This window comes from Dioscorea cayenensis, chromosome 8 (genome assembly GCF_009730915.1).
Source record: "Dioscorea cayenensis subsp. rotundata cultivar TDr96_F1 chromosome 8, TDr96_F1_v2_PseudoChromosome.rev07_lg8_w22 25.fasta, whole genome shotgun sequence".
Taxonomy (NCBI): Eukaryota; Viridiplantae; Streptophyta; class Magnoliopsida; order Dioscoreales; family Dioscoreaceae; genus Dioscorea; species Dioscorea cayenensis.
In genome coordinates this window covers 5,649,424-5,675,692 of record NC_052478.1, presented here as the reverse complement: position 1 = coordinate 5,675,692, position 26,269 = coordinate 5,649,424, and the positions used below count along the sequence as shown (strand labels likewise).

General features: G+C 35.3%; 4 protein-coding genes across 4 annotated transcripts; 2 read left to right on the top strand and 2 right to left on the bottom strand.

Annotated features, from left to right (window-relative positions):
* Nucleotides 1-5,665: 5,665 nt before the first annotated feature.
* Nucleotides 5,666-8,331, bottom strand: LOC120267587. The gene is made up of 4 exons (XM_039275266.1): nt 7,978-8,331; nt 6,301-6,513; nt 6,024-6,082; nt 5,666-5,870 (listed from the first exon to the last, which is right to left on the bottom strand). Exons 1-4 carry the CDS (start codon nt 8,306-8,308, stop codon nt 5,721-5,723), a joined length of 753 nt encoding a protein of 250 aa, XP_039131200.1. The 5' UTR covers nt 8,309-8,331; the 3' UTR covers nt 5,666-5,720.
* A 3,001-nt stretch (nt 8,332-11,332) lies between these two features.
* On the bottom strand, nt 11,333-16,650 carry LOC120266317. Its single transcript, XM_039273937.1, has 6 exons — nt 16,478-16,650; nt 15,544-15,634; nt 13,927-14,000; nt 12,740-12,789; nt 11,950-12,095; nt 11,333-11,866 (listed from the first exon to the last, which is right to left on the bottom strand). Exons 2-6 carry the CDS (start codon nt 15,561-15,563, stop codon nt 11,671-11,673), a joined length of 486 nt encoding a protein of 161 aa, XP_039129871.1. The 5' UTR covers nt 15,564-15,634; nt 16,478-16,650; the 3' UTR covers nt 11,333-11,670.
* Nucleotides 16,584-22,098, top strand: LOC120267196 (probably inactive leucine-rich repeat receptor-like protein kinase At3g28040). Its single transcript, XM_039274892.1, has 2 exons — nt 16,584-16,641; nt 20,990-22,098. Exons 1-2 carry the CDS (start codon nt 16,584-16,586, stop codon nt 22,096-22,098), a joined length of 1,167 nt encoding a protein of 388 aa, XP_039130826.1.
* Nucleotides 22,099-24,296: 2,198 nt separating this feature from the next.
* On the top strand, nt 24,297-26,105 carry LOC120267195 (pentatricopeptide repeat-containing protein At5g40400). Its single transcript, XM_039274891.1, has one exon. It carries the CDS (start codon nt 24,297-24,299, stop codon nt 26,103-26,105), a length of 1,809 nt encoding a protein of 602 aa, XP_039130825.1.
* Nucleotides 26,106-26,269: the final 164 nt, after the last annotated feature.

Here is a 26,269-nt window from a genome sequence, read left to right as displayed (position 1 = left end):
TAGTGTGATTTTCCCTGCAATGCAGATATGAACACAACACATACAAGTTAAGGTACACAGCTGAGGCAGAAAATTTTGATGACTCATTTACAAACATGATGTTGTGGACCTTTATGGGCAGATAAACCTGACATCAATGCTCTTATACCCTCATTCCCAATGAGATTGCCATGCAAATGAAGTTCCTGAAAGTGGGGAAAAAAATCTTCAGCAAAAGATAGACAACTAATTTATTTGTGAACAAAAACGAAGAAGGCAACCAACCAAAACCTGCTCTAATGAATGTCATTTACTATTCAAATACATTCCAATATTGGATGATAATGCAGCCACATCTTCACATTTACAAGAAGAGATGAAGTGTACAAAGCACTATATATTCAATAAGCATAAGATTTTCAAATTTTTGGCCACTAAAATTTTTCTAATATTATAGACTACTAAAATTTGAGTTGAATTGTTCAAACCAAGCTCAATAATCAAGTATAGTTCAATAGAGTTGATTGTCAAGTGATTGAACAATTAAAGACAGTGGCAAATGGGCAATCCTAGTAAACTTGGTGCAATAGACTGAATCACTAACCAGAAATACCAGAAACAACTTTAATTGACTAGTCTAAATTGGTCATGTCATATAATGAGTCAACCCATACCTGACATTTATTAATCAGGTCAACCTCCGTGACAAATTCCACACAGCATAAGAGAGAAAAGGACAGTGTGTTGCGGTTCAGAAAGAAAAAGGATATAGGATAATTTCCATCGAAGTGCATGTTGACCATAAAACCAAAGGTCCAATTCAAGATTACAATACAGTGGTCAGGTTGAGCAAAATAGTCAGTAACAATGAAGTTACAATAATATTGAAGTAGATTAGATAGCATTGATATAATTTTGCACCCAATGTGATCAAGCACCTTAAAAGCACACACAACTTTTACTAGAAAGAAAAGAAGAGATAATTTTGCAGCTAGTAGTGCACATTCAATAAAAGAAACTACATACTGCAAGAGGCATGGTTTTAGATAAAACAAGTTTTACAGAACTTGGTTTACTTTAAGGCAGCAATCAAGCAGAAACTAAGTTAATTTCATTATTCAGCTATGTAAAATAAACAGATTTGAGTGGACAAGAACCATCTTTCTCATGACAGTAACCTAGTTTTTTTTTTTCCTTATGACTGTTGACCATAAAACCATTTCGTATGGTAACTTAAATGTGTCTTCCACAGGCTAACATTCTTATAGGATAAAAGTAAACTGAATCCAGATTTTCAATTTATCTTATTGCATAAGATATCATACGCAAAATCTTAAAAAAAATAAAAATAAAAAACAAAACAAAACAAATTTCAATTGATTTCAAAGGTCAATGACACCATGAAAAGGACCTTTATTCAACAAGATATTCATCTCGCAGGAACATGTAATGCCTGATTATAAGACAAAGAAACAAATCATATCACAGATTTTAACATAAGAATTATCAGAATAGATTTACATTATGATGGAGAATTATGTTTAGGGCATCAAATTGCCCCCTTTTTTTTTGGGCGCCATTCTTGATTTTCCATGATTTTGACATGCGAGGTTTCTTGAAAATATTAGATTGTCAAACAAGAACATGCATAGTTGCTTGATATATTTTGGATTGTCAAAATATTCCTGAATTCCTTCAACAAGCTGTTTCTGAGTCTGACTAATTGGAAGAGAAGCGGCAGAAATTAATAAGATGAAAGATACCCGCAATGATTTGTTGCCTTCAATCCCTTTAGCTAAACTGGCTGCACCAAGGGCGCCACAGTAGTTGCCACTGGAAATGGTTCAGAAGCTGTGTTAATATCTGGATTGTAGATTAAACAGACTCCAGGAAAGCATGGTACCAAAATGAAAGCAAGCAGGTATCAAAAAGTGGCATAAAAAGGTCATGAGAATTAACTTGAGATGTATCGAACGAATTGTCTTATTCTCAAGCAGCGCTGCAGCCAGACTAGCAAATCCCTTCATCAGAAAATAGCATTTACATTAAGTACAGGGAGAGTTTGCAATCTGGTATGGTTATACGACTAAAATCTTCTCAAAACTGCGGAACAAAAAGAATGGCATACAGTATACTCAATCATGTTATTGTTAAGTTCAAGGGTACGTAGAGATGAATTCTTTTTTAGCATATCTGCAATAGCCTTTGCTCCCTGCATAAAAACTGATCACCGGTAAAGATATGTGCCATTTGCCAACAATGAAGTTAGGAACAATATCAGGGTTATGAGTGCCAAGATTCAAATTGATAGGAAACAAGCAAAAGAAGTACTCGCATGCCTCCATCCCCTAAAGCCAGTGCACTGTCGAGCTGGAGTTTTTGAGCCACCCAGCGATTTCGGATCAAAATATCACGAAAGACACCTGGCATAGCATGAGATCTCATTAGCTTGTTTGCTAGCTTGATCGTAGATATCTAAAAATATTAATAATAATAAACAAATAAATAAATAAAAAGTAATACATGTTAAAACAAAAATTCTACATCCACACTCCTGAAATACAGTATTAGGGACGGACGATTTATAAGACACCTTTATTTAGAGACACATAAATAAAAGTTCTAGAAAATGCAAAAGATGAGGCTAAATTCAACAGAACTCAAGAGATATCAAGTGGTCAAACACCTGAGTGCTATGATTAGAAGCCCAAGCAAGCAAAACGAGAACCCACGCCCTGATTCATCCCTTATCTATAAACTTGAGAGCAATTTCACCTAGTCACCTTCAGATGTTCAACAACCTTCTGCAAATTATCTTTAACGTTGATTTGACGAAATTAGCACTTTTTACTCTTCCTACAACTTAGCCTCGGGAATCCGTTAACCGCATGAAATTAGTTAACTTTCTATCATTCTTAAAAGTTTGTGGGGGAAATTTTGCCCCCATCTTCACCTGGAATTCCATCGTCCAAGCTAATTATTTTCAATCTAAGAAATCAAATAACCTCAATCACCAAAAACACGATTACAACCTAAAAGCTTTAAATCTGATACTAACTTTATGAGACATTAATGTTTGCTAGTGTATTTTAAGAAAGAACCCTAAACCAATCTTTTGGAAGGCATTAACATCAGTAAATCAGTAAATTGTAGGGATATCTGTCAAGTTCTTATTTTCTAATGTTGAGTCCACATAATACTGGCGATCAATTAACTTTTGCAAGTGGTGCTTCATTGACCAAACTAAAGCCATACCAAAGCAAATCATCATTAACTTTTGCAAGTGGTGCTTCATGGACTAAACTAAAGCCATACCAAAACAAATCATCATTAACTTTTGCAAGTGGTGCTTCATGGACTAAACTAAAGCCATACCAAAACAAATCATCATTAACTTTTGCAAGTGGTGCTTCATTGACCAAACTAAAGTTTCATACAAAACATAACAAATCATTATTAACTTTTTCGCTCATTAACTTTGCAAAACCTGGTGCAATTGCATGGACCGTAACCAGTTTCTCATAGCCATATACAACAAATCATCAATAACTTTTACAAGTGGTGCTTCACTGACCAAACTAAAGCCATACCAAAACAAATCAGAAAAAGAGTTTGAAGAGGGAGAGACAAAAAAGGATCATCACAGCTCTTCATTTCATGTGGAGCCAGTCAACAAACTAAGCTTGTCTACAAGGAAAAGAAAGCCATACCAAAGTCTACTCAAACTAAAGCTTTCAGGGATTCTTACTCTTATATTTTAACCATGTCAGTAACAACACATGCCCCTATGAGCCTAGTGTTGTAAATAAAAACTGCATAATTATCATCACGCATTTAGTTGTTGACCCTTTGTTAATTATGTATTTTCTTAACGTTTGTAATGAATTTTTCTTCCTTTTTGTACAAACTACTTCCTTTAGTTATTTTACATATAGGAGGCTGGAGATGACCCAAAACTCTAATAAACTGAGGGTATTCCAAAGGCAAAGAGAAAAATGACAGACTTAACAGGTGGGTCAGCTTTTCCAAGATACACAACCCACCTGTGGTCTATAAAAGTAATTGGGACCCAGCTCCTAACACCGAGTATAAAAGGCATCAAAAGAAAGGTTTTCAAGGGGAAAAAAACAGGGCAGAAGGGTGGCGGCTGGAGAAGAAACAAAGGAGGTTCTAAAGGCTCAAAAAGGGGAGGAAAAAATAGAAGAAGGCTGGAAATCTGAAGATCAAGTCTTTGTGGACAACATAGGAGGTTTTCCAAGCCTTGTTGTGTTATGTTCTTGCATAGCTTTTATCTTTCCTGCTTTCTTTTGTAATTAAGACATGGAAGTGCTCTCTAGGTTTGGGATTAGCCAAAAGTAGTGATGAATGATGTGGTTGTTTCTTTTATATGGATCTTTTATTATTAATGGTAGATTATTCTGGGTTGGCTTATGATTTGTGTTTGCATAACTTGGAGGTTGAAAGCACTTGCTTGCTTTATCAAAAGGATCAAAAATAACTGAAAGGTTATTCTAGATCTTGGAAATTCGTAAGTCAATCATGAAATTACTGAAGAGTATTTCTTGAGGGTTTATTGTTTAATCATGGAGCTCAATAGGGTTTTGAAGGAGTTCATCTACCACGAAAGTAGAGGTTGGCTTAATCAAAATCAACTTGTTCTCTCTTGGAAGAGAGTGATAAGTAATTAAAGATTATTACCCTTCAAATGATCTACCCAAATCAAGTAAAGATCCGAACACATCTTTCATTACTCTTTGTGGTGAGTTCCCAAACCTAGGTTTACTTAAATCTGACTTACAGTCCACACCCTTGCATCTCTGCATTCCCCAATTGTGCAATTTTTGTTGCTTTGTTGTTTTGATTCTCCCATCTTTGCATCTTTTAATTGCCTAGATAGCCTACTGTTGCAAATAAATTAGTAATCACACTTGGTCTTCGTGGGATCGATATCTTAATTACTACTTGGCAAAACCGTATGCTTGCGGTTGTGCAACACCTAGCCTCTACACAAATAATTTCATAAACCTTATGCCAAGAGCATATCTTTAAGAATTTAGAGTTTTTTACTTATACTACCCCAAAACCATATGTTTTCACATAAAACTCCAAGATTTCATCATCGTTGTATACTACTCCCTAAAATCTTCACTCATGATACCTCCCTAAGTAAACAAGATTGCTGGGAGACAAGGAATATAACACAGCTGGTTTGAATTTGTTTTCCAAAAATGGCCTTATAATTGAAAATAAAATATTGTTGATAGGAGCCCTAGAAATCCTTTCCCTTCTCCCTTCACTCTCTTCCTCCTCCCTCTCCTTTAGAAAAAATCCCTCCTGTTTCCCTTCTAGCCTTAGAAAGTAATTTCCCTTCTAGCCTTAGAAAGTAATTTCCCTTCGCTCTCTTCCACCTCCATCTCCTTTAAAAAAAGTCACTCCTGGATTGTTTCCCTCCTTTGATAGGAGCACCAAAAGTCATGTCCCTTCCCCCTTTGCTTTGGTTCTCCTCCTTCAAGAGAAGCCCCTACCAGTCTTATTCTTAGCAAGGGCAGTATGGAAATTTCACAACTTTGTTTACTCGCCTAGGACTTACATGAGAGATTGATATAGACTAATAACTGACGAATTGTTTACAGAATTGTTAATCATGTTTTATCCCAACCACCCTTTCAGCAGCGCATCACATCACATCTCACACATGAAATTAGCAATCCAAACTTCAAAGTATGCAATATAAACTTGTACTAACAGCTAACCTTAACACCTTCATCACCGATAGCATTTCCGGAAAGGTTGAGAGTTTTCAATACAGTGTTTACTTGAAGAACACCATCGAACGCCTTTAGTCCAGTTGCTGTTATCCCATTGCCAGAAAAATCCACTTCTTCTGCAGTCTGAAATATGCAGTAAGAAAGACCATAATTTCATCAACACCAATAAACAACTTAAAAATGTTTCCATCATCATCATAGCATTAACACACAAAACATAAAAATATTCATGATATCCATAAGAATAAAATCACAGAAATGAGGAAAACAATTCACCTGATTGAAACCTAAGCTTTCAGCAAGAAAGAATAACCCCTCATCGCCAAAGTTACGACCTATCAAAATGATGCACTTGGTTTAAATTCAAATTCACTTCCAAATCACTGATTAGAGAATACATTACATTTATAGAACTACATAGAAGTATAGCCTAGCTGTACATATTACAGGAACCAAATTCATAATTTGGTCATTTTTATCTACCAACAATATTCAATTGACACTGACAATTTAACAATTAAAATACTTATCTAGAAAAAAGTTGCAAGCTCACCTGACATATCAACACTTCTGAATGACCTAAGTTCTTTTGCGAATTCATTCAGCTTTTGTCTGGATTCTCTTCCAATGTTGAAACTAATACCTGAGGGCAAATTTGTACCAGGGGCAAAGGACCATTTTAGTCCTGGTGAGGAAGATTGATTCTCTGTAAGACTCACCCCTTTTGGCTTTGGCACAAGCACTTTTTCAACCACCTTCCATAAGACTGTCAGCTGAAGAAACAAATTAGCAGGTTGACCATATCATCACTTGTCAATTGTCATAATAAGGAACCAATTGGCAACTAGCCTGTAGAAGTTCAGTAAGAGGTACTTGCTCTAACTTTAAGTCAAACCAAACACATTAATAAATAAATTAGGATGATACAGCAGATTTCATGTTTAAAGATTCAATGGCTTATTAAGATGTCATAAAAGGGATACAAGGAGCCATGTGAGTGGCAGAAGAAATCATGGCAGAGTTCTCGTGTCATATGGAAGAAGAGTGGCACTTCCACTGAAACAATTTTCCAGTTACTTAACAATTTACAGTGCTGATAGACCAGTCCATGTTCTATATTCAATATAAGAAAGTTGATGCATTCAAAACGTTGGCCTCTGCACATCATGCATTCAAATATTGGGTTGAACCTCTTGAGTAAAATGTCAACAACATTCAAAAATTATCTCTTACTTCATACAATGGATGAATTATGAGATCCCTATCCAAAAATAGAGAGAAAAAAAATTACAAACTGAATGATAGGAATCAAATGTCAATTAAATATGAATGTGAAACATTACAGCTAAAGACTTTTTAGTACTATCAGGATGTAATCTAACTTTTCATGGATGTATAGTGTTATCCACTTTTGGGTTTGCTTAGAAGCTCTTGCCAATGCAAATATATGATTTTTTTTTTTTGGTCTAAAAGCATCAAAGGTACAAGAATTTTATGGAAGGCTGAAAATAATCATGCCAATATGCTATCAATCTTGATAATCTTATAGAATAAAATATGTTCGCAAATTCCATAAAATTCATTGCCCATTCCCAAATATGATCACGTGGAACATAGGATCATTACAGAAGGCCGAAGAGGAAAAAAAAGAAATGAAACTAACATGGATTCATTGGTTCTGGCACCTAGGAACAAAAGAACTTTGAAAAAGCCAATGAAATGAATAATCAGATCTGTATTCATTCAGCTCTGGCGTATGGCAACTAAAAGCAGTGATAAACGCATTAAATAAGAATATACACTATAGCAGATTCATGATAAGTAGAAAAAACTAAATTCAAACTTCTTGACCTAAACCCTCTACCATATGTCAAGCCGAAATAAGGCCCAAAATGAATAAGGCACATGAACCATCACAGAGATAATCATCCTTGATCCTCTAATAACAATCAAATAAAAAAGGGACTGATATTTAATCAACCATGAGAGGCACAGCCTGAAGGGAAGCGACAAATTTTCTCTTTTATTTCAGCATTTAAAACACAAGTAGGTTTCCTCATTTAAAAAAAAATAAAAAGTGCATAAATCTTAGAAAACTTTTCTGCAATAACATCATCTTCAAGCTCAGATCATACAATGTACTTCTAAAAAATGCAAGATTTCTGACAAGTATCAAACAAATATTAAATCATCCAAGAAGAAAATTAGTAAGAGAAGCGGAGGCGCATACCAAAGGTGATGGCAAGAAACGCTCCTGCAGGCGCCGCAACAGAAGCAATCTCCTTCACAGGCAGCGCTGGAAAATTCGGCTGCGCCTGCGACTGCGACTGCTTGTAGGCTTTCCGTGCCCTGCCCCCACCGCCGGAGCCTCGACCAGGGCCCTGGTCAAGCGCCCCTGATGCGGCCCTTGGGACGAAGGGAAAGTAGCGCCTACTTTCACTCCTGAGAGGGGCGAAGATGAGGCTCTGGCCCTGGCAGCGGCGAAGGCAAGAGGACGCCGGTGAGGTCCTAAGGCGGAGGCCGGGCTTGAAGGGACGGGAGACGACGGTGGAAACCTCCATTGATGACTGACCTTATATCGGAAATCAGGGCTTATTGGGTTTAAATGTGTGCTTATATCTTTGAGATTCGTGCCCACATGTGATTGCTGGTGTTAATGACTTCTCGGAGAAACTAGAAGATCTAGTTTGGGAAGAGAAAAAAAAATTTAAATTTTTTTTTATTATTTTATTATTATTTATTTTTTTGCTTTTATAGATAAAGATTGATTTCATGATATGTGGGATATTATAAATATGGGAAAATTACTGTTTACCCCTCGCTAATTTCAAAACTTCCCAAACAGCCCCTGTGAGTTTTGCATACCTCAGACAACCCTTCCTTTATTGTTTCACTTCCTTTTTACCCCCTGCGTTATGAAATTCCATCATCGTTCCCTTAAACCTTTTGCATACATTTTTTTCATTCTTTTTGCATTCCTTTTTGCATGTACTCATTTCTTAAAGCAGAGTATTTCGTTTTTTTAAAGCATGAACTCATTTCTTAAGCAGAGAGTTCATTTCTTAAGCAGAAACCTCATTTCTTAAACAGAAAACTCATTTCTTAAACGAAACCTCATTTTTGTTAAACATAAAACTCATTTTTTTAAACAAAAAAACATTAATATTTAAAGCAGAAAAAAACAAATATTTACATGATAAATTAATCCCGGATATAAAACCAATTAATCTTGGCCACTGTCATGCATATTTAAATAGAAACAGCGATATTTAAGCACTTTTTTTAAAGCGTAAAGCGCAATATATTAAAGCGAAACATCGATAGTTAAACAAAAGACAAACAAGCATATAAGCAGAGAACTCATTTCTTAAGCAGAGAGCTTATTTTTTTAAACAAAGACCTCAGTTTTTTTAAAGCGAAACCTCGTTGAGTAGGGACGTTGAGTATCTCGTCGTCGTCGATCTCGGCGTGAGCAGCTTGAGTCTTTCGAGCTCCGGATCGGCGGCGATCTCGAAGGTGGCATGCTCGTGTGGGGTCTTAAAGGAGAAATCTTTATTGGCGTTGGCGATCCGGTTGGCGGCGTTCCTCGCGGTCGGAGTGGTGAGGTCTTGATGGCGGCGTCGGATAAGGCGAGTGAACTTGAGCGGAACCATTCTCGATTGCGGAGACCCTGCAACATGGATAGCAATAGGGTTAGGGTTAGGGATCATTCAGGGGTTTGGATCCATGGTGCCTAAGTCGGTGGCGAGGAGCGGAGGGAGGAAGCGGTGCCGAGTGAGGGGTTCGATCTCGCGCGTCTTACGTCTTCATCTTCATCGTCTTCCACAGTCGTCGACCTCATCTCTTTCATCTTCTTCGTCAGTCGAGCCTCGGGGAAGACCGCATGCTCCTCGTCATCGAGCGAAGGCATCGAAAGGTTGCACTCGTACATATTTAAATAGAAACAACGATATTTAAGCACTTTTTTAAGCGTAAGCGCAATATATTAAAGCGAAACATCGATAGTTAAACAAAGACAAACAAGCATATAAGCAGAGAACTCATTTCTTAAGCAGAGAACTCATTTCTTAAGCAGAGAGCTTATTTTTTTAAAGCAGAGACCTCGTTGAGTAGGGGACATTGAGTATCTCGTCGTCGTCGATCTCGTGTGACGGCTGAGTCTTGAGCTCCGGATCCGGCGGCGATCTCGAAGGTGGCTTTGCTCGTGTGGGGTCTTAAAGGAGAAAATCTTTATCGGCGTTGGCGATCCGGTTAGCGACGTTCCTCGGCGATCGGAGTGGTGAGGTCTTCGGTGGCGACGCGTCGGATAAGAGCGAAAGTGAACTGAGCGGAACCATTCTCGATTGCGGAGACCGCAACATGGATAGCAGATAGGGTTAGGGTTAGGGATCATTCAGGGGTTTGGATCCATGGTGCCTAAGTCGGTGGCGAGGAGCGGAGGGAGGAAGCGGCGCCGATGAGGGGTTCGATCTCGCCCGTCTTCGTCTTCGTCTTCATCGTCTTCCCACGTCGTCGACCTCATCTCTTTCATCTTCTTCGTCGTTGACCTCGGGGAAGACCGCATGCTCCTCGTCGTCGGCGAGAGGCATCGAAAGGTTGCACCTTTTTTCTCGAACATGAAATCCCATTTTTTTCATGCAGCGTGGTCGTGATTGTGAGCGCATGCTTTGTCTCATTGGCCCGGATCAAGCTATGATAAAGAGATTTTTGGGGTGATAAATACTCGCAAAAAAACTCATTTCTTAAACAGAGACCTCATTTTTTTAAACAAAACCCTCATTTCTTAAATAGAAAACTCATTTCTTAAACAGAGACCTCATTTTTTTAAAGCGAAACCTCTTTTCTTAAGCGAAAAACTCATTTCTTAAAGCGAAAACTCAATTTTTTTAAACAAAAACTCATTTTTTTAAATAGAAAACTCATTTTTTTAAAGCGAAACTCATTTTTTTAAACGGAACCTCATACCTCATATTTTTAAATAGAAAGCTTCGTTTTCAAATAGAAACTCATTGTACTCAAGGGCATTATAGTCAAACCCACGTCACACTTGCCATAACTCCCACGCATGAGGGACAATTTCAGTCCAAAAAAATTCCAAATTAACTCTATCAATCACTATTAGATGTTTGGGGGTTTAAAAAAATCATTGTATTCAAAGGAAGGGGTTTTTGAGGAGTCTGAAAACTAACGGGTGTTTTTTGCGATATTACGAAACTTACAAGGTGTTTTTGGCAATTTCCAAAATACAAAAAACTAACAAAAAGGCTTCTTAGCAAATTTTATTGTAAAAATGGGAGTAAAAACATTAAAAAAAAAAATCTAGTTGAACGCTATAATGGTAACCACGATTGTAAATGCCGACTTGCAGCACAAACTTTTTGTTTCCGACCAAGAATACACAAGTTGAACGATTAATTCCCACTTGTGTGCACAATCTGATATATATAATTCGTAAAAAAACAAAATATATATATATATATAAAAGACTTAGGACATTTATAAGTACTTGATTACATTTAGCTAAAGACTACTGGAAATGACTGGTTTGATAATAAAATGCATTATTAAAAATATATAACCTGAAATAATTTATAAAAATTACATATTTCTTATATCGGATACAATCCAGTAAGTACATTAATGTTATATGATATAACGCAATCTAAACACATTCCTCCTGATAAACTCTGTCAAAAAACAAAAAAAACATCCTAATGATATAAAGAATGCAAGAACAATGAACTTCTCTGTAGAAAACTGATAAACATAACAGAAAACACGGACTTGGAGAACATAAAACCATATTGAAGCTCATGTTTCACAAAAACAACAGTCATTATTGAGTTGCATTCCAGATGGAAAAACTGGATTGCTGACCAGATCACTGGAAAACATTGCCCATAACTGTCAAGGGATTAAACAGTTAGATATCCATAGCTTGACTTCGTGCTGATTTTTTCTTTGCACTCTTTTTATTCGCCTTCTTTGTTTTCCCTGCAAGTTTTTCTTGGTCAACCGGAGGTTGGGTTCTCTCCAGATGCTGGTGAATGGCAGAGATCGGATCAATCTGGAAAGTTGGATGGTTGAGAACAGCTTTAAGTTGCGCACTTTCCCTTTGCCTAATTAAACAAAGATGCAGATGAATTACTTGTTTGTGTAAAAACATGGCAGCATGATATACCTGAATCTCCAAGAGACTTACACTAGCTTTAGTCTAGACTTGCTGTTCAGCTTTAAATTAGTTTCCTTAATTTGTTTCTTGGATGCATCCAAGTCTGGAAGGAACTCTGAAAGGCTTGAGAGATCATATGCCTTCAACTTTTTTTGTCGGCTTCTTGGTTTTGTCTTCTAAAATAGTAAAAAAGTGATTGGTTAGAATGTAAATTGAAATGCACAACCAAGTGGAAAGTTCTGAAATGACTTATGCTGAAAATGACAGGATTTTAATACTTGTGCTATGAGGATAGAAATTGAACATGGTGCACAGAAATCGTTGTAACATGAAGTAATTTGCAATATGCCTTTAAAAATTATGTAAAACTTGTGATAGTATTACATGCAAATTTGATTAAAGACGACTTCATGTTGAAGTACAAAAGGTAAAATATTGCAAAACAGTCTGGATGCGCAGAGAGCATAAAAACAAGTTCGAGATTGCATCATGCTGGCATCACAAACCAAAAATCATATCATGTGTATAAAAAAGTAAAGGTGTGGCTAATCTTCTGATTTATTTAATTGAAATGATAATCTTGAACAGGATTGAGCTGAACCAGCAAAAATCAGATCATAAAGCAATATTGTTTCAAAAAACATAGAGAAAGCAGTCAGAGAAAAAAGTATGGAAATATAGATTAATGAATAGTTTTGCAGAATTCAAGCATGAAGTAGAACATATAAATGGCGTGCTGGCACTAATCCTTGAGGTGTCAAACAATTTCAAAGCACAATATAACTGCTAGAAATATCATGCATAAAGAGAAAAATAGCACCTTGCCAATGGACTTCTTCACACTTAGTGAAACAGCAGAATCTTTAAGCTCTGTGAGTCAAACCAGAAAGTCATAAAATCAATTTTGGAGGAGAGATGATGGACTATAAAGTGTATCAAAGCAAAACTGGACACTCACTATGGTGGAAGTAATAGAAAAGTGCATCATAAATCACATCAAATAAAGAGTAGAACATTCCACTTATTCAGAAAATATTTTCACACAATTGGAGTTACAGGTGTTGCTCAACTATCAAAATTAGTCATTAGATTCCAGTATAATTCATGTAGAGATTCCCATTTTTCTTGTCATGAATCATTACACAAAAGTTGCATAACTAAGATTTTGATGAAGGACTAAGAAGTCTATTATTTTTCCTTTTTTTTTTAATTTAATCACAGTTTTTCTTCACAGCTATCTAAATGATTTATCCAAGATCAACAATGTTTTGGTCTAGAAAAGTTCATTCAATAAAGTATGCTTGAGGTTGGAAATAATATTTCACTGCAACAGGTTCTAGAAGGAACTATGAGAGGCAACTAGCTCAAAAGTGAACTTTGAAGGTAAAGATTAAATCAGATTCATAAGTACACTAGAAATAAAAGAACAAATGCAGGATCACCCTCTGGCCAAGAAATATAGTAGCCAATAAAGTGCACATGTATGAATAATCTAGTAGTCCTTATCACAAGGAAAAGCATGAGTGTAACCTATTTTAATGATGCAAAAGTACAAGATAGTGAATTGGCTTTTTTTTTCTCAGGCAAGGAATGGTTGCTAGATAGACCAAAGAATGCAGGAATGAGCTCCATGGATTTTTTTTCAAACATTTTGTCAAGCTTGAACTTAATGTTGTTACTCAAGCATAAATAGAACAGTGGCACCAAGCTAACCTTTTTAATTGAAAACAAAGAGCAGAATAGTGTGGCATTATCTATTCAGCATTTCATTAACTATAAGTGTTAGCTGTTATGAGAACAAAGATTCAGATTCAATCGATCAATTATTCAAGTCTGTCCATTTCTGACACCATCAAAGGTGGCCCATAGAAAAGCTTCCAGAAATTACATGAAAAATAAGTGTAATGAATTTAATTAAATAAGTAGCAGCTAAAAGGATCACTAAATGAAGAACCTTCATAATAAGGTGTTCTTCTTTAATAATTTAACTTTCATATAAAGACTCACTTTCAATTAACTGACATTTCTTTTCAAGCTTGCTTTTAGAACCTTTTGATTTTTCCTTTCTTCCAGAGCTAGGCCTAAAAAGTGAAAGTAAAAGTTCAACAAATTTCTATAAGCAAGACACTCATATAAGCAAATATCAAATGCTAAACATATTCAAAGTGTTAAACTGAGAGGAATGTTGTGGGATAGCTACACTTAGAACAACATTACAAAAATAATCAGCTAAGATTATATAATTGAAATACAATTTGGGAGAGAAATTGTACAGCATTTCATTGTTTTCAAATTTCAACAAAAAAGTGTCAAATAACAACTACAAAAACAAAGAATAAAATTTTATTCTGAAGATGTTATCCCTGTTGGCTGCTTTTTATCCTTTCAGCACACAATATATGTGGTCTAGGATCACAAGGACTTACCATAAAGATTAGAATACCCAAAAGATCAGATTAAATAGTTGTACATAAATGGTTTAATTTGATTTAGAAAATTTATTTCTATGAGTTGCTAATCAAGAATGGTGAATTGAAAAAGGCCTCCAAAACAACATGATTGTCATATTCTTTGTCAACCTCAAAATTCCTACCATCCATCGATACCCATAACTGCCACTAAGCAAGCAAGCCCTGGGGACAAGAAGATCACAACATCATTCAACATAAAGATTGTTATAATTGACATATAGAGAGAGTTATTCTGACTAATCATAGTCAAGCATCTTGAAGTTTGTTAGCACTAAAAGCATGACTACAGTAGCCAATTACAGAGCAGCTACTGAATGGTTTATGAATATAACAAATCAGGAACATTTTGTAAGATCCTCCTTCGCCTCTGAACTAAAAGATTGATATTAAAACTCATTAAACCATTCAAGCTTTGATACATGAATGGCAGAAATTGCATCAGTGCTTAGTGATAGAAAAGTTAAATGCAGCTGTCAAAGATGGGTTAATAAATTACGAGACAAACACACATATCTCAATCTATGTTTTGTCAAGACCAGTAAATGATCTCCACATCAAACTATCATGTGATGTCATGATATCTGGTTAAAGTGGACCACATATGGATACGATGTATTAGATTTTAATTTTCTCCCTAGACAATATTGACAAGATGCTGAAACAATGGTATAAAAGCGTTTCTCATGGCCAATCATGTGCAAATTAGTTAATGGCCTACCTCCAGCAATAGTTGACACCTACATCTTAGTAAACAAATTCATATATACAAGGTCAGCACGAGTAGAAGGCAGACATAGCGCTCCCCAGCCAATTTCCTTTTATTAGTTTCTTAGCTTGATTAGGATAAACTCTTATTTCACATGATTAATTGAGCCAGTAGTAAATTTCGTTCATACAGCTGACGCCTAACACTGACGTGGAACTTAATTACCAAAAATCACTTTACTGCTTAGATCCCAATCCTTCTAGAAATCAAAAACAATGCCAAAAGAGTACGATAAACCAATTCTTTTCCCTATAAGAGAAGTCTTTAAAGCGGTAAGAGAAAGCTAAACTGCTTGATATCAGTGAGGAATGGTTAACACATACATCAAATAAAAATAGGCTGCAATTGAAAAAGTAGGAGAATGAAACAGCTGAGAGAAGGGTCTACCTCAAACCCGTCAGTCCCATCACAGAACAACTTTTCAGCAGTGACAAAATATGTGGATATTGAGAAATTTTGCAAAGATATACCTCAGTATCTTCAAGGAAAAGGAAATGCATTAAAGGTTTATGGAGATCTTAAAAACTGCTCTATATTAGAAACAAAAAAGAGCCTAGAGTAACATTATATCTTGGCTTAAACAAGACAATAAAGAGACCGTATAAATAAAGCAAACATATTCTTTGAAGGGAATCATGTCTTTCAAGGTTTCAAGTTTGAACTAAGCAAATCAAATTCACATGAGCAATAAAATGTGTCTTACTTCCCATCATTGGTTATTAAAATTTATTATGATGCTACATTGATGCACAGTTTTGGGACATGGCAAACGTGGTGATCAACGTGCTGAACAAGAAAATTTCATTCGTGCAAAAATGAATGAAAGAAATAAAATAATATGCCTAATTGCCATGAGCTTTGGCAATTTCCAGATAATTCTACCACAACTAAAATAATAATTTCACAAATAATGTGTTGGAGATTAATGGCTTAATAACATAGCAACCGTCCGCACTATCTCATAATAACTAAACATCATCATAGCATGAAAACAAAATCTATCTATTAACAATATATAGCTCCACAGTTCAACTAATTCTTCTGAAATTATCTACATCACCATTGATAGCATTGATAGCATTGATTGTTTGAAGTTGGATGAGATGCTTCTTATATTACTATACACTAGAAACCTTCAAAATTATAATTCAAATTAACCAAAAATTCAAATCAATGAAACATCAACAAATCCAAACCCCAACTTACATTCTATCACAGAGATAGTTCGATCAAAAAATCATTAAGAAATTCATGAGAGTAGCAAAGCTATTTGAGAAAACCGCACGCTAGATGAAACCATAAGCGATCACTATCTATATACCTTGCTGTGATCGAATCAGTTACAGAGCTGAAGGGAGGATGAGCCAATGACAGCCGCCGGCGGGGGAGTACGTCGGAAGAGATCGGAGAAGGGAGAGACCGGAACGATGGCCGCCGGCGAGGACTACGCCGTAGAGGAGACGGCGAGCAATGGCAAAGCGGAGGGTTATAAGGACAGAGTTGGATCTAAACGAGTTTAGCTTCAAAGCTCGTTTTATATTGAATTGGGCTACGTTAATGAACAATGGCTTGGGCTAAACTATGAGCCCATTTAAAACTATGAGATGGGCCGTTTTCCCGGGTCCAATTTGTGCAAAATGTAGGAGTTTGCAATATGGGACTATGAATGAAGGCCCAATTTGTAATTGGATTCATAGTTTTGGATCTAGAATACCTGGACCTTATTTTTGGACTAGACTTTAATTGTACTTAGATTCGGAGAGTGACAAAAAAAAAAACTCTTACTGCGAGTACTTAATTCTAAAAAAACTATATTACTAATACATATAAGAAATTTATAAATATATATACATGGTTATGTATAGGTTTTATAAATTATGTTTATGGAATTTATTTTAGAAATAGTGTTAATGTCAGTACTATTTTATAAAATATGTTTATGTAATTTATTTTGGTGTTTGGCTCATTGATTTTTTAAAAGTTACAGGTTTTAAATTAGTCTGGAGTATCATGTTGGAAGCCCTATAAAAAAGCAGGTCTCTCGCAAGAGTGTTTTTTATATAAACAAAAATTTAAATTCAAAAGCATGTGTTTAAACAATCCAATCCTTTTCTTACTATTTTTATTTTTTAATATAGTAAAAAGTAATTTTTTTAAAAATTATCCTTGCTTTTTTTCAACTCTACTAAGCTAAGAGATGTAGCATAAAAAAATGGGAAAAAAAACATGAAAGTTTTGATTATTATTATTATTATTATTTTATTATTATTACTATTATTCCATTCCGACAGATGTTCTAGAATTTTTTTTTATATATAATTTTGAAATAAAAAAAAGGAAGGTACATATTATATCTTAACTTCACAATGAATGTGCAATAATTCAGAGAAAGAGACTGATTGGATCTGGGAGGAGACTAATAAATAAAAGTGTGACAAAAGAACAAAGGATTAGTTAGAGATAAACTAACTAATCATGGAAGGAAACTTCAATTTTAAGTCAAATGAGAGCTTTGGCTCCACTAAACCTAACCCATATCTATATTCAATCATGTTTATCTTTCTTTCGGTGGTGCCACCAACACTATCAACGACCACCATATTAATATCTTGGTACTTGATCATTACCACCATACAATTTTTATTTTTATTTTTATTTTTATTTTTATTTTCATTTATTATTATTTTTTTTTTTAAGGAGTGGTTTTGGGTTTTCACAAGAAAAAACTGAAATAAGTTGATTTTTTTAAAAATAAAAAATTTAAATTTAAATTTAAATAAATAAAACACAAACCTATCGCATTATAGCTTGTGGTGAGGACACATTGTATACTTAGAAGATTTACACATGCCCCTTAACATGTGGCTTCCATATTTATAGAAAGAAAAAAAATATGAGTGATATATTGCTTCATATCTTTTAAGCTATATTTTAATTGTAATTTTATTTTCTTTTATTTAGATTGAAACAAGTTTTTAACAAAGGTCCAAGTAAGTTGATAGGATTAAATTATTAATTAATTAACTAATTAAAAAGATAAATTAGGAAATTTAAAAAAAATCAAGTTATAATGAAATAAAATAGAGATATGTCATGTCAGTGTAAATAGAGAATGAAATAGAAATGAGGTTGTTTTGTTTTTAATTGAAATATATAGGTATAAAACTTGTAATTTAGTTTATAAACTCTTTTATTTACATTAATATTATTTATAGTATTTTTCATCTCTCTCCTTCATAATTCTATACATGTATTCCGATTTATATTTTCCGTTAGCCCATTTTCTGAAGAATATAGTTAATTTAAACTTTGATATTTTCACCAAATTTTCCCTTCAGTTAAGCATTAAAATAATCATCTACTAAATCTCTACAAATAAGTGTATTTAGAAGAGGGTAAAAATTAACTTTTATCACTAATATAATTTGAGATGGCATTTTACCATAAGTTGTTAATTAAATTTGCATAATAAATTTAAAAAATAAAATAAAATAGGTAACCCACCTGTTTCAACTATTAGGAAAGGGAGTTATAAAAGAGTTATTATCTTTCTACGATAAAAGTGATTAATAAAAATTATGTATATTACCTCAAAAAAAAAATATGTATATACACAAATATATATATATATATATATATATATATATATATTGGTCAAGAGTTTCATCTTGTGATGCCAAGATGATGTTTTTTTCTTAATATATATGCCCAATACTTATTTAAATAAATATGGAACTTATTGTATATATTTACACAACCAATATTCCATATGCATTGTTCTTAATGTCATGAGTTCAACTCATTAATGATTAGAGCTAGACGATGGTGGTGAGCGCCAAAAAAAGTTTGATTCACAAAAAAAGGAAAAAAGGCATGCACTCTTGATACCAATCCAAACAGATGAATCCGAGCATATGAAAAACATTGCCAAACTTAGGAACTCAATAAATTTTCCTCATATATTCTATGATTTCAATGAGAGGTAAAATTATTAGTTTATTTTTATATAATTCAATTTCAATAATAATAATAATAATTAACCTTTTTTCCGTTACCTTAATGTTCATGGTTTTTTTGAATGAAAGTAAATATATATGTTTTTTTATATAAAATAAACAAGTCACGTTAGGGGTGTATAGATATGAAATTATTATCACACTCTTATGTTTTGATCTGTGTGACACTGTGAGTTAAGGTTCAAACTTATTTTATTGGTAAAGGATATGAACTTTCTACACAGGAATATGATGTCAATAAACCAAAAAGTTGTTATCATGAATGTTATTTGGCAAGTAAATTTGGTTAGTTAATAATTGATTTCAAAATTTATGTTAGAAAATTAGAAACCTAATTTTTTTTTAATAACTACAAATAATATATATTATTATGAAAAAAAATTCTAACTATTTAAAGTGCATGTCCCAACAAAAATTTTTTTTATGGATCAATTTACAATTTTAAAAAAGATATATAGATTTTTTTTTTCCTTGTATTATTATTTCACCAAACAAATATATGAAACTTTCCAAATCATGTATACCAAGAGAAGTAAATAGGAGAGTATTATGATGATTTGAAAAGTCAATTGATAAATTTTTTACACAAAAAAAAAGTAATTCTTTTAACTATATTACTATAACCTCTGCCACGCTCATTAATTGTGAATCCAAATATGAACAATTGAACCAAAATATAGAGTTGTCTATTCATGAAACTAACGTCAAACCAAATGTGAACATTTGGCAAAAGATTGTAGAAAAACATAGCATTGTGTTTATGCATAAATGCAAGTTCATGCAAGTGTAGCTGAATTATTTGTCCATATTTATTTTATTATTGTCACAGGAGACATTTGCTAGTCTCACCATTAAACTGTCTCTCTTACTTCCACCACAAGTATCTAGATCTATTTCACATTTTAGTCCTTTCGAAATATCGGCAACCCATACATCCACACACATATAGAGAAATTTTATAATTATTCAAATAAATTAACTAAAATATTTTAATTATCACTTATGCTTATCTACATAAAATGTATTACACATTGATTAACAAATCAAGGACTTGCCGGTTCAATACCAAAATAAATGGATGCAAATCATCATGCTAAGTCTCTTCTTGTTTAACAACATAAATAACAAATAACTTTTATTTTATTATTTTATTTTTTTACAAAATGGACAAGTCATATTGCTTCACATGGCCACTAAACAATAAACCTCCTGGTCTATAAAAAAACTCAACAACGGTGTACATATCCCCCGTCACCCAAAAGCCATGGACCCCCAATGTCAATAGATTATAAAGTTATTGGTAATTTTATTTTTTAATATAAATTCAAATCCACATCAACCAAAATAATTAATTAATAATAATAATCAAATGACTTGTAGTTTAATAGTACTTGGCCTTATCTCAAAAAATGAAGGCTTGGCATTCAAAAAGTCTTGAGTTTAAAACTGATTGGAATCAATAATGATAACAGATCACTAGTTTAAGTGCTAGTTTACAACCCAAACTTCTCATTTCTAATTGACCGAGGGTAAGTTAGATGATTAATTCCCAGTTCATGTGCATGTCCCCTTATGTATATAGCGTTTATCTCGCTTTCATCAACCAAAAAAATTTAAATAATAATAATAATAATAATAATAATAAACCTCCACCCTATAACCTCGCCAACCCCTGTCAATAAACCCAAACACCGACACTTCCTCTCCTCCAAACCCAAAAAACACAACCATGTCCCTTCTCCTTCTCCTTCTCCTTCTCCTCCTCCTTCTCCCCTTCTCCATCTCCACCACCACCACTTCCCCTTCTGACATCAAAGCTCTCTCCTCCTTCCTCTCTTCCATCCACCCATCCTCCATCCCCTCCTTCTCCTGCCTCTCTTCCTGGAACTTCTCCTCCGACCCTTGTCATCCTTCCACCCCTTCCCACTTCCTCTGCGCACTCTCCTGCTCCTCCTCCTCCTCTTCCTCCTCCTTCTCCCACATCATCTCCATCTCTCTTGACCCTGCCGGCTACTCCTCTTCCTCTTTCCCTCTTTCCCTTCTCTCCCTTCCCTCCCTCTCCTTCCTCTCCCTCTCTTCCAACTCCTTTCAAGGTCCCCTCCCTTCTTCTCTCCCATCCCTTCCTTCTCTTTCCACTCTTGACCTTTCCCACAACTCCTTCTCAGGTCCTATCCCTTCCTCCTTCTTCTCCTCCTTTTCCTCTTTATCAACTCTTGACCTTTCTCACAACTCCTTTTCCGGCTCCATTCCTCCATCTCTTTCCTCCCTCTCTTTTCTCTCCACTCTTGACCTCAGTTTCAACCACTTCTCCGGTCCTCTCCCTCCTTCTCTTCCTCCCAACCTCATCACACTCGCTGTCAAATCTAACTCCTTATCCGGCTCCATCACAACCTCCACTTTCCACCCTCTTTCCAAGCTTCAGGTCGCCGAGCTCAGCTCTAACAACTTCAATGGCGTTCTTGGAGGATGGTTTCTCTTTCTCCCTTCATTACAGCAAGTCAACTTATCTAACAACAGCTTCACTGCACTGAACTTTCAGGGTGGCAGCGCCGTTGCCGGCGGGCAAGGGTTGGTGGCGTTGGACTTGAGTTATAATAAGCTCTCAGGTGAGTTGCCGGTGGGGTTGGCAGGGTTTCCGGCGATGGCGGCGATGTCGGTGAGGTATAACAAGTTGAGAGGTGGGATTCCCAGAGAGTATTATGAGAAGAAGAAGGGAGTGCCGTTCAAGAGGTTGTTCTTGGATGGTAACTACTTGAATGGGAGGGTGCCGGAGGGTTTCCTCGCCGGCGCCGGCGAGGAGTTGACGGGGAGCTTTGGAGATAATTGTTTGGAGAGTTGTCCGAAGACTGTGGGGCTTTGCTCGCCGGAGCAGAAGCCTAAGTGGGTTTGTAAGCAGGTTTATGGGTCCGGGAAGGGAGGGAGATAAATTTAATTATATGGGAAAACGAGGGGTTTTCTGGTTAATTACTATATATTTATTATTATTATTATTATATATATATATTAAGGTGTGTGTGGATTAGTGAGGGAGTTTTTTGCACATAAGACCCTGGTTTATTTTTTTCAGGGAAAATTTGTGAGAATAGTCTTGTGTATAATTAATAAAATTTTCACAAGTAATACTGTTGTTATTTTTTGTGTTTTTTTTTTTTGGCTAATGACTAGTATTTGGGTACATATGTATTGATTTGATAGTTTGTTAATGGTTTTAAAAATCTGTAATTATTTATATAAAATTGAGAATCTTGTGTCTAAGAGAATATTTTGTTTGTAGAGCAGTGAATAGATAATTTCAACTTTTTTGATTGTGTGAATATAATTATTAGGTGTTGCCAAGAGATAATTAAATTTAATTATCTATTTAACCTTGAAATATTACTATTTATCTCCAAGTAATCCAATAACCGTTTTGTCACTCTTGTGTTATAAAATCACTCCAATTTTCTAATAACCCAATATAATTTGAGTCTAATCATAAGTGTGGACACAATTTTAAATGAGTTAAAGGTCAAGGAGTTATGAATAAAACTAACAAAAAAAAAAAAACTATATTTTATGTTAGAAAACAAGACATAAAAAACAGAAAGAAGATATAATACCAAACTTAACAAGCTGTCACATATGTAAGAGTTATCACAGAATTTCTAAATGTAACAACCTCTTTGGATTAAAAAAATATATATGCAAAAGACTAAAAATATTTTAATTTTAAATTTGTGATCTATACTTGAAATTATCTTATTTACTTTAAAAAAAAAAAACTAATTTAAAATGAGAGCTCTAAACTAATCTGGATGAGATACTAGGAGTCAAAAACATCTACTCCGGATATGTTTTGATTTTTCACACTGTTAAGTGTAAGAGATGAGAGTGGATGTCAGCTTCAAAGACCAAAGAAACAGAGAATCTGGCTTTTGAAATGGCCAGTTGCAGAGGAACAAAAAAAAAAAAAGGATGACAACTTTGGGGGGGCCTTGTTCATGGCCATTATTTTGCTTATTTGCTTTACAGCCAGTTCATTCTGCTTGGATGCTGCCACACCCCTCATCTCATCCCATTCCAATGGCCTTTGTGGGATTCCACTATGCTTCACTGTCTTCTTTCATGAATATTTTCATTCTATTTTTTATTGTTTTAAATTTGGGGTAGTAATTTAATCTCATCAATATATGGCTTACAGTGTTGCACTTTGATACTGTCTCCTTGATGCAAAAACCAATGACAATGAAGTTTATTTTAAATGTGAATGTGTGCACCTTAATTATAGTTAATAAAACTTGATTTTTCATTTTTTTTTTAAACATTTAAGTTGTTTCTCAATTCTGCCAATTTATATGTCCAAAGCAGTCTTTTATTGCTAAAAGTGAATCCCCAAAATTTTAATTATATTCCACTGAAAATTTTTGTAGTTAAAATCTTGATTTTTAATGCATTTTAAGGTATATGGGTATATGTTTGAATTTGAAGAAACCAAAAGCAAAAGTATCAATTCCCAGCCTTTCAAACTCGGCCTTAATATTTTATTACATCAGTTTAATATATACAATTAGTTTTTGATTTCGGACACAAAAGATAAAATTTAATATTTAATTCGTTAGAATGTCACACTGAATGATTTTTTTGCATAGTTAATATTTGAAAATTTCAGTTACACTTTTCTTTCATCTTTCACTGTGTTTTGATTGTTTAATGATCGCACAAAAATGATTATCTATATTTTATTTTATAATATTTTTTCATATTTTTAGTAGTACATAAATCATTCATTGATATAAATTTATCATCTATATTTTATTTTCTATAATGTAATATTTTTTTAATATTTTTGTAATTCAATTAATTTTTACTATTTATCCAATTTTAAAAAACTCATAATTGTAAAACTACATCATTTAGAGCTACTACTCTGCTCTCTTGACAATTCCATGAACCTCCACTTTGCTGATATTTCCATATACATTCATAGTAAATTTTTCTTACAATTTTTATACTCAATAATTAAAAAAAAAACAAATAATTAAATATAATTATTTAAATAATAATAATAAAAATATTTTAGTGGGCCCCATATTGCTCCTCTATCAAAAACCTATTCTAAAATCTCGGCCGTCCACTGTGCCACTGATGTTTGCCAGACTCCCGCTAAAACCCAGAACCACCTCCTCCTCCTCCGCTTCTCGCCGGAGAACCTCCTCCACCTCCTCCCTTCCGAGCATCCCAAGCTCTTCTCCTCCCCCTCAAACACTAATACCTCGCCTTCGCAACGCTGCCATTGATCTCATCTCCTCCAGGGTCAAGCAAGCTGCTCATCATCCCATCCCCTTCCTCTCCGACCATGAAGAAGCCGCTCTACTTCCCTACCTCCGACCCGACGACATCTCCTCCATCCTCCTCCGCTCCCAATCCCTCCCTCTCCCCTCCTTCCGCTTCTTCCGATGGGCTACTTCCCGTCCTCTTCTCCACCCTCTCTCCCCTCTTCCCCACTCCATTCTTGCCCACATCCTCACCTCCTCTCGTCTCTTCTCCCTCGCCCTTTTCACCCTCTCCGACCTCGTCCGCGCTCACCCCAACCACGACGCTTTCGCCTCCCTCGTCTCCTCCTCATCAATCTGCAATTCAAATCCTGCGGTTTTCGGCATGCTAATCAAGGTCTACGTTAGGTCAGGGATGCTCCACGCCGCTCTTGACGCATGCCAGAGAGCTCTCTCCATCGGAATCGTGGTCGACGCCAATGCCTTCAACTCCACCCTCCACGCTCTCGTGAAAAGTCAACACCTTGATCAATGCTGGCAGGTTTATGAGCAAATGCGGCGTGCTGGAGTATTGCCCAACACGTACACCTTCAACATCATGACCCACGCGCTGTGTCGAGGCCACGGTACGAGCAGAGCCTGGGATTTCTTGGAGGAGATGGAGTCCCATGGATTCGACCCCGATGTGATCACATATAACACTCTGATCGATGGGTATTGCAAGGCAGGGCGAACAGATGATGCATTGCATCTGTTTGATGTTATGCGCAAGAGACGAGTAGAGCCTGACTTGGTTTCTTGCACTATTTTGATCAAGGGATTGTGTAGAGATGGGAGGACCAAGAAAGCACGGCAACTGTTTGATGGAATGCTTCAAAGAGGTTTAGCACCGGATTGTGTTGCCTTTAATTCTCTTATTGCTGGGCATTGTATGCATGGTGAGATCAAGGAGTCCAGGAAGTTGTTGCAGGAGATGGTTCAACACGGTGTATCACCGGATGGATTCACTTGCAGTGTGCTTGTTGATGCGCATGTGAAGTGCGGCAAGGTGCTATCTTGCTTGAATTTGATTGTGCAGCTGCGCGGGTTAGACGTTGTTGTTCCGTTCGATGTGTATAAGCAGCTTGTTGGAGTTTTGTGCAAGGAAGAGAGGCCGAATGCGGCGAGGCAACTGTTGAAATGGATGTCGGAGGATGGGCATTGTCCGGATTTGGAGATATATAATTTAGTAATTCAAGCCTTTTGCAAAGCTGATTTGATTAGAGATGCATTGGATATGAAGAATGAGATGGCTGAAAGATCTGTGAAGCCTGATTTGGATACTTATCAGGCTATTATTTGCTGCCTGTGTAGATTGAACAGAAGCGTGGATGGGGAGCAGTTGATGATGGACATGGTAAACTCTAATGTTGTTCCTGGTTCTGCTGTTTGTGCTGCATTGGTTGATGGATTTTGCAGGGAAAGGGATTTCAGCAAAGCCGAATCGATCATCGGTTACTTTGTGCTCAAGTTTAAGATATTGGATCAATGGAGTTTCAATACACTCTTGAGTGCATGCAGTAATGTGATAGACATGTTTGAGCTGCAGAAGAGGATGTTGAAACTGGGGTTTGTTCCTGACAAGGAAACATGCAAGCATTTCATTGTTAAAATGTCACAAAATTTAGATGAAGATGGTTAGTATATACAATGGAATAGCTCTCATGTATACTAGAAATGCCAACAAACTGATTGCACACAAATGTATCAAAGACAATCAGTGATTATTTCCGACTAATAATTACCTGCATTATTAGTTTTGCTATCAAAAAGTTTGCTTGAATATGAACTACAATAAATTTGATC